Below are 11,803 nucleotides of genomic sequence, written 5' to 3' on the forward strand. Positions count from 1 at the left end.
ACGCAGTGGTTAATTGGCTTTTATTCGTAGAATCTAACGTTTTTGCAGATTTTGTTGTCAAGAAACCAAATAGATCACCCCAGGAGCTAGTTCTCAAAAGTTATATAGAGTTTATATCATATTTGAAACGAAGAAGGTGAGAGATCATACAATGATATGTTTGAGGAATCAAATCTTTGATTCAAAGAAAATTAGAGAAGAAGGAGATCTTTGACAGCAGAAAGATTATTAAACCTTGATGGCATACTTTCTAATTGGAAAGTACATTTCTTTCTTCTTCTCTCGCTCTGTCTTTAGAGACGCCTATCCAATGCAGAGAATAAGTCATTAAGTATGGACCAAAACAAACAATGCCATTGAATTAGAATAGGGAAAACCATCGTATCATATACCTGGTGCTTAGTGAGTCTCCTTCTGATGGCTCTAGTCTTCTTGGGACGGAGATCGAGTGGCAACAACTTCTTGTTCTTGTATGCTTCTCTAAGAGCAGACTTTTGTTTCTGTGAGATCACAGTCAACACTTGCGCAATCGACTTCCTCACCACTTTGCTGCAACAACCCAATAAAAAAAAGGACCCCATTCAGATCCATAATAACTTGAGAATTGAGGCCTTCCCAAGATTGCTAAAAGTCCTAAACAAACAAGGTTCTTGCTTGTTCAGAGATTCAAATAGATTTATATATAATTATCAATCTTTTCCCATTTTGTAGACAGACAAGAACTACAGGTTCCAAAAACTAATCTAGGACTCAAACCAATCAACAGAGGAAATTTGCTTAAGATGCTAAGAATTCTAGTTACACTGAACATAAAAATTGATGCTTAGAGACCAAATATCCACAATTCCATAAGTCAAGTACCATGCATACACACTAATGACATGAATGTATCAAATGCCCAATTATGTAAAACATAAACATTTCAACTAACAATTATAAAATCCACAATGACTTTTCTCACTAGCTATATACATTGTTTGAAAAATCGCTAGGCGCTAGTCGGGCGCTCGGCATGGGCCTAGCGATTAATCGGAAAATCGGATTAAAATCGGGGATTAATCGGGAATTAGTTTTAGGGTTATTTTAATATGTTTAAAATATATTAATCCAATATTGTTTTCAAAATTACAATAAAAACAAATTTTTATGATTTTTATTAAAACACAAGTTATGTAAAACATCACAAACTCCCAATTCAAATGATTGAATAACAAAAATAAAATGTTTTTTTTATACTTGCAATCTAAAAAATAATCGGAGTATGTAAGATTAGGCGGGAAATAATCGGATTAGGCGGGAAGTAATCGGATTAGGCGGAGAATAATCGGGTTACTGATTTTTTAGGGGATTAGTCATTAATCAAAGCGGAGAAGGTGGGCCTAGCGATTAAGCGGGGAATAATCGGGGTTAGGCGGGGATTTTTAGAACAGGGGCTATATATAGATCATACTCAGAAAGAGGCTAGTGATCCCAATATCAAGCAGCTCAAAATGCAATAACAACATTATCAAAGTAAGCTACAAAATCAAGTTTGTTGCTATAAGAGAGAGAGCTGAGAGAAGAGAATAATTACATCTTAGAGAGCTTGTTAGGAGCACCACCAGTGACCTTAGCCACACGGAGGAGAGCAAGCTCTGCCTTCAGATCTTTCAATTGAGTAGAAAGATCCGATTTTGATTTACCCCTCAACTCATGAACCTTGATTCTCGCTGTTCACGATCAATTTCACAAAACCCAATAATTAAATTATCTCAGAGAGCAAACACAAGAAATGAAACGATAATGGTGGAAATGATTCAAGAGTAAGGACTTACCCATGGCGTCTTCGAGCTCTCTCTCTCTCTTTCAGTCTCTTTGCACTGCTATGGTAAGAGAGAGACCAGAAACCCTAAACTAAATGGGCCTGAATTATATAAATGGGCCGTAAGTTTAGTACAGATAGTGAAAATTTTATTTATTCTTTTTAGGTTTGGAGCTTAGTCATCATGGTAATTAATACGTTAATCTGATTCACCATTTGGTATTTGCAATTTGTACAAAAGTTCATTAATATTAAGTTTTCTTTGGGAGTTTCACGAGAACACTTTTAAGGTCGAAAAAAAAAAAACAGAGAGAGCGAAAGAAAAAAAGCTTCGAGGGTTTGCTTCTGTGACCGCCGTCCTTCCGACGGTGGCTCCGGCCAGTTGTTCTAGCTTATGTTTTGTGCTTCCTTCTCACTTGTATCTCACCGGTTCTTCTCCTTGGTTATGCAAGGGTTCAGTTTTAGTTTCAGATCTTCTTTTCTAGATCTATATCTCTCGCAGGTCTTTGTCTTTTTTGGGGTTTGGAACTCATTTTTACTCTCCAGATTATTGCAATCTCTGGTGTTTCTTCTTTATGAATTCAATGGAGTTTCGTCTTGGCGAGGTTCGTTGTAGTCTTGGGAGATGCTTCTCTGGGTTGGCTAGGCCGTGTCGAGAGTGGTCGGTGTGGATCCGGGAGTTGTCGCTGCTCCTTATAAGCGACTGCTCCTCTTTTGTTGAGAAGGCTTTAGTTAGTTTAGCTTAATGGTTTTATGAGATTTTATTGCAACTGCTCTTTTCTCTTTGTGGGTTTCTCCCTAGGCTTATTCGAATCGCATCCTTCACCTTTCCTTCCCTCTGAAGTTTATGGTGAGTCGTTTAAGCGACCTTGTTTGTTTCCTCCACTCGAAGTTTTTTTTTTTTTTTTTTTTTTCTTGTTTGTTTCCTCCACTCGAAGTTATTTTCAGGTTTGGTCGAGATCTGAATGTGTTGTGCGTCCTCCTAACCGGTTACTAGTTGAGCTAGTTTCAAATCCGGCCCATGCATTTCGTCGTGCCACACTTATGAAGCACAAGGTTTCTAATTTCCGAAGTCTACCCATTTTAAGCGAGGACAAGAAGAGTTGAAGCCTCTATTGGATATTGTCGGAGCCCCAACGATGTCTGATCTTTTTCTGCTCTCGGTTTGAACCTTTATGGGAAGTTTGAGTTTAGTAGTTTGTATAATCTCATGTAAAACCTTTTGTTTGCTTTAAGTTCTTGTCTCCCGTGTAATCGGGCTATGCTTCTCGAGGTTCCGAGCTTAGATTAGTCGGAATTTGCGGGCTTATGTATGCTTCCCTTGTTTGGGCTCTTGTCTCCGGGAATATCACTATTTTCCGCCGGTTTATCTTACCGGGGATATTAACTCTTCCGGTCGATGTATCCTTCTCTGTTTTATTAATAAAAATTCAGACGAAAAAAAAAAAAAAATTAAGTTTTCTTTGATTCAAACATCGACCTTCGTGTCTTGCAATTTTCCATATATCGAACGGTAACTTCCCCTAAAGTAAAGTTAGTTAATTCACAGGATATATTATTTTAGTCAGCTGGTCCCATAAGTAAACGCATTAAGCGGTTTTTTTTTTTTTTTTTTTTTTTTTTTTTTTTTTTTTTGAAAACACGCATTAAGCGGTTTATCGTTAAAAATCTCAATCTGATTTGACTCTTCTCTCCTCTGACTAATTTTTTTTTGGTCAAATATAAATCTCTTATCTCGTCACCCTCGTCTTCTTCTATATATATTGATACAAAATCCAGTTTTCTGCTTGAAACATATAACAAAAACAGAACATCATGGTTACGTACAAAGAGGTATGTCTTAATCTTTCTCTCTTTTCAATTATGAGTTAGCTCTTTTATCATGAAAGTTCTTGCTCTTCTTGTATGTAAAAAAAAAAACAAAAAAATTGATATTAAAATTTGGTTTTTCGTTTGTTGTTTAGGATTATGTTTCAAACTCACGAGGTATTCAACTTTTCACGTGTTCATGGAAACCAGAGGAGCAGCAAGAACCAAAGGCTTTAATCTTTCTCTGTCATGGCTACGCCATGGAATCAAGCATCACCATGAGCAGTTCCGTCTTTTAAAATTATGATGATTAATTAATCGTCAATACATTCATAGCAAAATGATGAAAACATTTTAATCAATTTTAAAACATATTCATCAGGCACTGCAATGAGGTTGGCTAATGCGGGCTTCGCGGTCTATGGAATGGACTATGAAGGGCATGGTAAATCCGGGGGATTAAATGGTTACGTCAAAAAATTTGATGATCTTGTTCATGACGTCTATTCTCATTACTCCTCAATTTGTGGTAAGAATTCTTTAAAATACCAACAAATAAGTTTAACCTCTATTTTGTACGTGGTCTTTTTGATAATTTTCACTTCTTCTTCTTTTTTCCCTCCGTTTGAAAATGTTATTATTAATATATTTTGGAAATGATGAATGTGAAGCGAGGGAAGAGAATAAGGGGAAGATGAGGTTTCTAATGGGAGAATCCATGGGAGGAGCAGTTGTGTTACTCTTAGAGAGAAAGAAGCCTGATTTTTGGGACGGTGCCGTTTTAGTCGCCCCCATGTGTAAGGTATGTATGATCGATTGATCACGTGTTCTTCAAGTTTTAAGTTAGCCCTTAGTTTAATATATCCTTACTATAAAAGTGTTGACTTCTAAACTTTAAGTTCAAGTTTATTTTTTTATATATATAATTCTATTTCACTATTTTTAGTTAGATGAATCTCTTGATTGTTTTTTTTTTTTTTTTTTTTTTTTGAGTAAAGTTAGCAGAAGACATAAAGCCACATCCAATGGTGATCTCATTTCTCACAAAGCTAACTCGGTTTATTCCAACTTGGAAGATAGTTCCTAGCAACGATATCATTGACGTAGCATTTAAAGAATCCCACATAAGAAAACAGGTAACATATTATTGATTATCATCATTTTAGTATAATTTTCGACGTACGTTTTCTTTATTTAAAAAGAAATGATTGTAAAGGTAAGGGACAATGAGTATTGCTACAAGGGCCGGCCTCGCTTGAAAACCGCTCATCAACTCTTACTGGTTAGCTTGGATCTTGAGAAGAATCTTGATCAGGTTTCTCATATTTTTTTATCGATCTCCTTTGATATATCCAAGATTTGATTTTATTTAATTAACAAAATTTGTGAATAAACATTAATATTTTGATTTAAAAAAACAGGTATCGATGCCATTTATTGTCCTTCACGGTGAAGATGATAAAGTTACTGACAAAAACGTAAGCAAACTACTATACGAGGTGGCTTCAAGTTCGGACAAGACTTTCAAGTTATACCCGAACATGTGGCATGGGCTTTTATACGGAGAATCTCCTGAGAATTTGGAGATTGTGTTCAGTGATATCATAAGTTGGTTAAACGAGAGAGCTTCTGTCACAAACCAAAGGTTGGAGACTGAGTTAAAGCAAATGGATGATGGAATTTCTATGCAAAAATAAGTGTTCGTGAACTAAAACGATGAGTTTTATGTATTACTAGAAGAACTAGATAATAACCCGCACTATGTGCGGGACAAAACGATTATTAAATAAATTTTAATGTATTAACTATATTGAAGGTGTTCGAATTTTATATTATTAGATAAACAGTAGTGTATTAATAATTATCAAGATTAGTGAAAATTTTCATTTTTGTATTAATGTTTTGTGTTTATCATGATTCGTGATATATTGTTATATTAATAGATACACAAAATATTAGGTACTCCATTTTGTATAGATTTGTATATCTTAATTACATATCTATATATACATTTTTGAATACAATTATGAAATAAATCCTGGCTTTCACTACTATTTACAATGGAATGCCACTGGATTTAATTCTTAAGATTTGGAAAATTAAATAAAAAATATGAAAAAAAGATTTTGGCTCCAAAGATCTTGCTTAAATATGATGTTTCCTTTTTTTGTTAACGATTTTAAAGCAAGTTTTGTTATATTTCTGTTTGTTTTCTTAATTAGTTAATTTACACTAATTGTATTTGATTAATTTTTTTTTTGGTCGTAACTATGATTCATAATCAACACTAAACTTAGATTTTTAGTTGGTTTTGATTATAACTATAGTAAGCAACATCTATATATTATTACTTTATTATAATAAAAACATTACAACTATATGTTTTTTAAAGCAAACTTATAAATTGACTCGAATTGTATATGTTTTTAAATTAAAATATTATTAAAAAGAAATATAACAAAATGATGTTTAATTTCATGGGACGGGTTATATGGTGGGACGAGTTTGGGTCGATATTAATACGGGACGGTATACTACAGGTGAAATCCTAGGATTAACAATCATATACAGTTATATAATCTTAAACACTAAATAAAATAAATAATATTAACAAAAAAATACAACTTAAAATTTAAAAATTATTGTTATAAAAAATCGACCCAAAGTATCGCGGGGTAATATATATAATATATACATATGTAAGTATATTTAACCAAACAAAACAATAGGTTATATCTATAGATAATTTTCAAACTTTTGTTTAAAGTATAGCCCCGCGGTGTACCGCGGATTAAAATCTAGTTTTAGTTGTATTTTCGTTTTAATTAATTGAGTAAAATAAAAAGCATAAATTAATTAGAAAAAATAAACATAAGTAAAACTAATGGCAAAATCTGTAAATATCCTAATAAATGTTGGACCTTTAATTAAATGGATTGAGAAGCTCTGTGAGAACGACATGTCAGCATGACATTTTCGTTAATCACACATGAGAGTAAAGTTATTTTTTAAAAATGCTTCTCAATCTATACTATTAATTGGGAATCACTAAGATTAGTATTTTTTGTCATCATCCACAAATTAAACCTAATTTCATGTACAATCTATTTCCTATAAATATTATGCATACATCCACGTAGTTGATTATCTCACAATTAATCTAAGATTGTGTTATAAATACTATATAAAATAAATTTCTTTACATCAATCTAACCTATATTATATTTTTATCTAATAAGATTTTTTTCCTAATTTACTCTTCAATTTCAAACTCCAAAATTTGACCTATGGTTCACAACATTAGCTATTATGTCATAAACATTATAAATAGCATTTTACATTTTTCTGTGTACATTATAATATATATACAACAATATATATCACCAATCAACAAAATATTTTCACTCACAAAAAAAAACAACAAAATATTTTATATTTACAAAAAGTTTATTACAACACATTTTCTTAAAATAAGAAACCCCGCACGTACGTGCGGGTCATGATCTAGTTAATATATAAGGGATGTTGTAACTTACGATATATGCAAGAGGCTCGTTAATCTTTTTCTGTTATCATTCCAATAAAAATAAGAGTCTGTTTGATTGATTTGAAATCCATTGAGAACCTGAAAAACCACTCTAAACATTTTTTGTTGTTCATATTTGTGATGTTTATGTATTTATTTGTTTTGGCTTAATGCTAATTTTATTGATCCATTTATATATTCATTTCCACATGAAACATGTTTACCAAAAGAGTCTGAATCGTGGTGTGTATCGTACGACTCACAACAACATTTCCAATCCTTGCTTGAATAGTAAATTCATTTGAATTCCAAATTCTTACAACCTATGATTAAAAGCCTCCAATTTTAAATAAGCTAAAAGCTTAACCCAAAATCTTTTGCTCATTTGGCGTAACTTTGAAGCATCATTTTTTTTCTTTCTAAAGTAACTATACCCAAGATGATCCCCCCAATCTACTCTGCGTGATCCAATACAAACTCGAATTTAAGAACAATATCCCGTAATCGTTTGGGTTTGACTTGGATGGTAAACATGAAAACCATATTACTAAAAGGATGAGATTTAGAACATTGCATTAACTTTTGCTTGCGAATCCAAAAAAAATTTTTTTTTGCGAAATTTTACTTAATATATGACCATAAAGCACTTATGAAGGATAGTTACTAGACTACAGAATTTGATGTTGTAAGGTTTTATCAGATCCTACAGTGTACAGATGTACTATGGTTTGAATTGCACTTAGAAATTTCATTTTGTTCAAATTTTAGATCCCAAAATACTGTGGATAGTTAGAGTTCAAAAAGAATTACTAAATCAGTTATGACCTAAAGTTTGTGGCATTTTTTATTTTTTTAAAAAATGTGATATTTTTGGAAACAAAACCTGAAATGTGATATATTTATTTTATTTGAGTCACCATTTATTGTTCTGCGTTTAATTACTAGCTGCAAATTGCATCCGACTTCAAAAAATTATAACAATCGACGATAATTTGCATCTGATAAGTCTGATAACCATGAAATGGAAATGTCAGAAAGCAGGTTATGACTTCATAGAACACACGTATCAATGATAAAGTCTTAAGTGAGAAACTGAAATTTAAGAAGGAAAAAGTAACCAACCTTCTTGTTAGTATAGACTTAATTGGGCATCATTATTATAAAGTTACAACTTCACTAAATGACGTTTAAGAAAGAAAAAAATAAAAACTCATCCCGTCATTAGTGCTTTACTTTAATTTTGGTGTTATGAAATTGCTAAATTTAGGTCACCTCTAAAAAATTAGTAATAGCTCTTGCGAGCGAAGAAAAAGGACATTATACTATTTGTCTAATTCAACCCTTTTCAAACATTTCTTCTCCCACAAGAAACAACAACCTAAGCCATATATTCTTTTTATGTTTTAGTTGCTACTCTCACATTACATTATCTGGGATCAAATATGGTTAGTTTCGTTTCTTCTTCTCTAACTTACAAAAATCTTTACATGTGATTTGACTTTTGTCATTTACAGGCTCATGTGGATGGGCAAGTTGGATATAGCGAGGTAAATTTCATTACTCTGATTTTTAAGATTCATTGTTTTTGTAATCTTTCAAATGAATAAGTCGATGATTATGAGCTTGATGATTTAGGAATTCATCGACAATTCGCGGGGAATGCAACTCTTAACATGCAAATGGTTTCCAGTCAATCAAGAACCAAGAGCTCTCATCTTCTTTTGCCATGGCTATGCAATTGATTGCAGCACCACCTTTAAAGGTATCTATTTTACATATACCTATATATGCATTCATTGAAGAAGAAAGAGGTGAATATTAATGTGAATTATTCTTACCTACAGATATAGCACCTAAGTTTGCAAAAGAAGGTTTTGCTGTGTATGGAATTGAATATGAAGGACATGGGAGATCAGGCGGTCTCTCTGTCTACATTGATAACTTCGATCTTCTCATCGATGATGTCTCTTCACATTTCACCAAAATATCTGGTCCATCTCTTCTTTGACCTCATTACACATTGACATTGCTGGCTTGTCATAACGTTAGATATAAGCCTACACTGTTTCAAAACCAATTTTCTGCGTTTACTACACGAGAAAAAAAAATATAACAAAATTATCAGTTTTTTTTTTTTTGCAAACAAAAAGGTTTTCTTAAAAAAGTTAAAATGTTTTTATTTTTAAAATATCCACTAGAAGTAAATATAAACTCAAATTATTTGGAGTTTCATTGCAAATCTATAGTAATATATTTACATGGTAAATAAATCTTAAGTAAAACTCGAGATCCTGATTTATACATATTCAAAAATAATTTGTTCTAAACCATTGTCCATTGTCTGGTGCAAATGCACTAGTTATCCGCGATACTAGCTAAACCGTGTGACTTGGATTTTGTTTGTTGTGCGAGGCAGAGATGGGAGATAACACAAAGAAGAAGAAGTTTTTGATGGGAGAGTCGATGGGAGGAGCCGTAGTTCTTCTCTTGCACCGCAAGAAACCAGAGTTTTGGGATGGAGGAATCCTTATTGCTCCCATGTGTAAGGTGAACATATTCACACATATATCATTTCATATAAGAATTATGTATAATTATTACTAATTTGATGAGAGTCAGATTGCTGAGGAGATGAAACCATCACGAATGGTTATATCTATGATAAATATGGTTACAAATCTGATTCCATCATGGAAATCGATAGTTCATGGACCCGATATCCTTAATAACGCGATTAAACTGCCTGAAAAGAGACAAGAGGTACTCTTACTCTCTTTTTCTCGATACATCGCCTATAAGATAAGATTTTGTTTTTGGTAACCAATAAATTCTGGACCTTCTCGGACCAGAGTCGATATCCACTGACCCTTTAAACACACAGATAAGAGCGAATCCAAATTGCTACAATGGGAGGCCTCGTATGAAGACAATGAGCGAGCTTTATAGAACCAGCCTCGATCTAGAGAACCGGTTGAACGAGGTAATACATATACACAATGAGGCAAAGTTCCATTGGCTTGTTCCAGTCACTAATTTTTTTATTTTTTTTTTGTGTGCCTTTTATAAGTGAAATAATTACACAAACATACACAATCCACATATCTCAATGTAAAATTAATGTTAATTTGGGGATATGTTTATGTGAGATATAGGTGACAATGCCATTCATAGTCTTGCATGGAGAAGATGATAAAGTGACTGATAAAGGAGGGAGCAAACTGCTTTATGAGGTGGCTTTGTCTAATGACAAGACTTTGAAGTTGTATCCAGAAATGTGGCATAGCCTTCTTTTTGGAGAGCCTCCGGAGAATTCAGAGATTGTGTTCAATGACATTGTCCAATGGATGCAGACAAGAATCACTACTCTTCAAGTGAAGGCTAAAAATCATGAAGCAAAACCTCAAATCTGATTTGCTCAGATTCGGTTTAGACTATAATTAACTACGTCTTGTTCTTTGCACCAAGTGCAACCACATTTTCTTTTTAAGGTTTGAATAAAAAAAAAAATTGGATGATAGCTTAAGAGATTATAGATGGTTTTCAAAAACCATTTTTTTTTCTGTAAACAACATTTGTATTTCTAATCTTTTGGGTTGTTCTTGTGATTATAATACTGATTTAACGAAACACAAGAATCCAAAGTACTTATATCAAATTCTTGATCGTATAACCCTTGATTTTGAATTATTTTAGTAAATACTATATCCAACAATCATCAACTAAATAAAAAAATGGAAGCTGTTTTTTAACAACTTGATCTGATTAGACCATGTTTATCGGACCAACTAATGGTCTGATCTTATGTTAAAAAAATAATAAAATGTTGGATTAGTGGATTAAGAACATGAGAAGTGGTCTTGGACTAGAACTGATCTAAGCCCGTTCTTGTGGCCATGTGGCATCCGCGGATTGGTTCGAATTTTGTTAACGGAAATTGTTTTTCATTTGGGCAAAAATCGTGTTGCATCTAATTTTCTCGCCTTCGTTGCTTCGCCGATTTCGCTCAGATTTCCGGCCAAATCGGAGCCAAATCGATCTCTGCTTCACCTAGGTACGTGTTCTCGCCTTCGTTGCTTCACCAAATCGCTCGGATTAGTTTGTTATGTTAGAAGAAAATTAGGTTTACATAGATGATAGATTTTGAAATTTACAGAGATGATAGATTTGTGTTTGATCGTCTGTTAGCTGTTGTTGGGATTCAGATTTTCTTCTTTTCACATAGTAGAATTTATTGCTTCGGAGGTTATGATTTGAGTATATGGTTGTCTTTAGAACCTGTGATTATATACTCGGTTCTGTGTTGGATCGAATGGTGTTTTAGTTCATGCATTTCATTCTAGTGTAGATTAAAGTTACTTCAGTCGAATGAGTAAGCTGGAAACTGATTTGAAACACCTGATTTGAGTGGTGTTGTGGTTTGTATAGTAGTGTTTTATTGGTTAGTCAAAGATTTGATGTCATTGTAGTGTTGCTGTTATTGGTTTTAGTGATTAAGGACACTGTAGTTTTGCTATTTATATCTCAGATTTGAGTAATTGTTGCTTGTATAATGAGTTTCTCAGATTTGTGTTGTTTGAGTTGTGATTGTCTCGGAGGTTTGATCTTGCAAGTTATCATCGTCCTCAATTGGCATCTGAGTGAGAAGAAGAAGAAAGGAGCTATGACAA

At 33.1% G+C, this 11,803-nt stretch overlaps 3 protein-coding genes and 1 long non-coding RNA gene across 4 annotated transcripts; 3 read left to right on the plus strand and 1 right to left on the minus strand.

Annotated features, from left to right (window-relative positions):
• Positions 1 to 87: 87 nt before the first annotated feature.
• Positions 88 to 1,913, minus strand: LOC9314091 (60S ribosomal protein L35-3). The gene is made up of 4 exons (XM_021026625.1): positions 1,815 to 1,913; positions 1,574 to 1,709; positions 393 to 549; positions 88 to 303 (listed from the first exon to the last, which is right to left on the minus strand). Exons 1-4 carry the CDS (start codon positions 1,816 to 1,818, stop codon positions 229 to 231), a joined length of 372 nt encoding a protein of 123 aa, XP_020882284.1. The 5' UTR covers positions 1,819 to 1,913; the 3' UTR covers positions 88 to 228.
• A 155-nt stretch (positions 1,914 to 2,068) lies between these two features.
• On the plus strand, positions 2,069 to 3,253 carry LOC110228668. The gene is made up of 2 exons (XR_002332136.1): positions 2,069 to 2,651; positions 2,750 to 3,253. It is a non-coding gene; the product is annotated as an uncharacterized LOC110228668 (long non-coding RNA).
• Positions 3,254 to 3,465: 212 nt separating this feature from the next.
• On the plus strand, positions 3,466 to 5,454 carry LOC9314092 (caffeoylshikimate esterase). Its single transcript, XM_002876240.2, has 7 exons — positions 3,466 to 3,634; positions 3,766 to 3,895; positions 3,993 to 4,139; positions 4,282 to 4,412; positions 4,609 to 4,746; positions 4,827 to 4,925; positions 5,032 to 5,454. The coding sequence occupies exons 1-7, from the start codon at positions 3,617 to 3,619 to the stop codon at positions 5,305 to 5,307; spliced, it is 939 nt and encodes a 312-aa protein (XP_002876286.1). The 5' UTR covers positions 3,466 to 3,616; the 3' UTR covers positions 5,308 to 5,454.
• A 2,555-nt stretch (positions 5,455 to 8,009) lies between these two features.
• On the plus strand, positions 8,010 to 10,768 carry LOC9312355 (caffeoylshikimate esterase). Its single transcript, XM_002876241.2, has 8 exons — positions 8,010 to 8,581; positions 8,651 to 8,683; positions 8,772 to 8,898; positions 8,981 to 9,127; positions 9,553 to 9,683; positions 9,756 to 9,896; positions 10,018 to 10,116; positions 10,289 to 10,768. Exons 1-8 carry the CDS (start codon positions 8,579 to 8,581, stop codon positions 10,544 to 10,546), a joined length of 939 nt encoding a protein of 312 aa, XP_002876287.1. The 5' UTR covers positions 8,010 to 8,578; the 3' UTR covers positions 10,547 to 10,768.
• The last annotated feature ends 1,035 nt before the right edge of the window (positions 10,769 to 11,803 follow it).

Source organism: Arabidopsis lyrata (assembly GCF_000004255.2).
Source record: "Arabidopsis lyrata subsp. lyrata unplaced genomic scaffold ARALYscaffold_5, whole genome shotgun sequence".
In the NCBI taxonomy this organism is placed as follows: Eukaryota; Viridiplantae; Streptophyta; class Magnoliopsida; order Brassicales; family Brassicaceae; genus Arabidopsis; species Arabidopsis lyrata.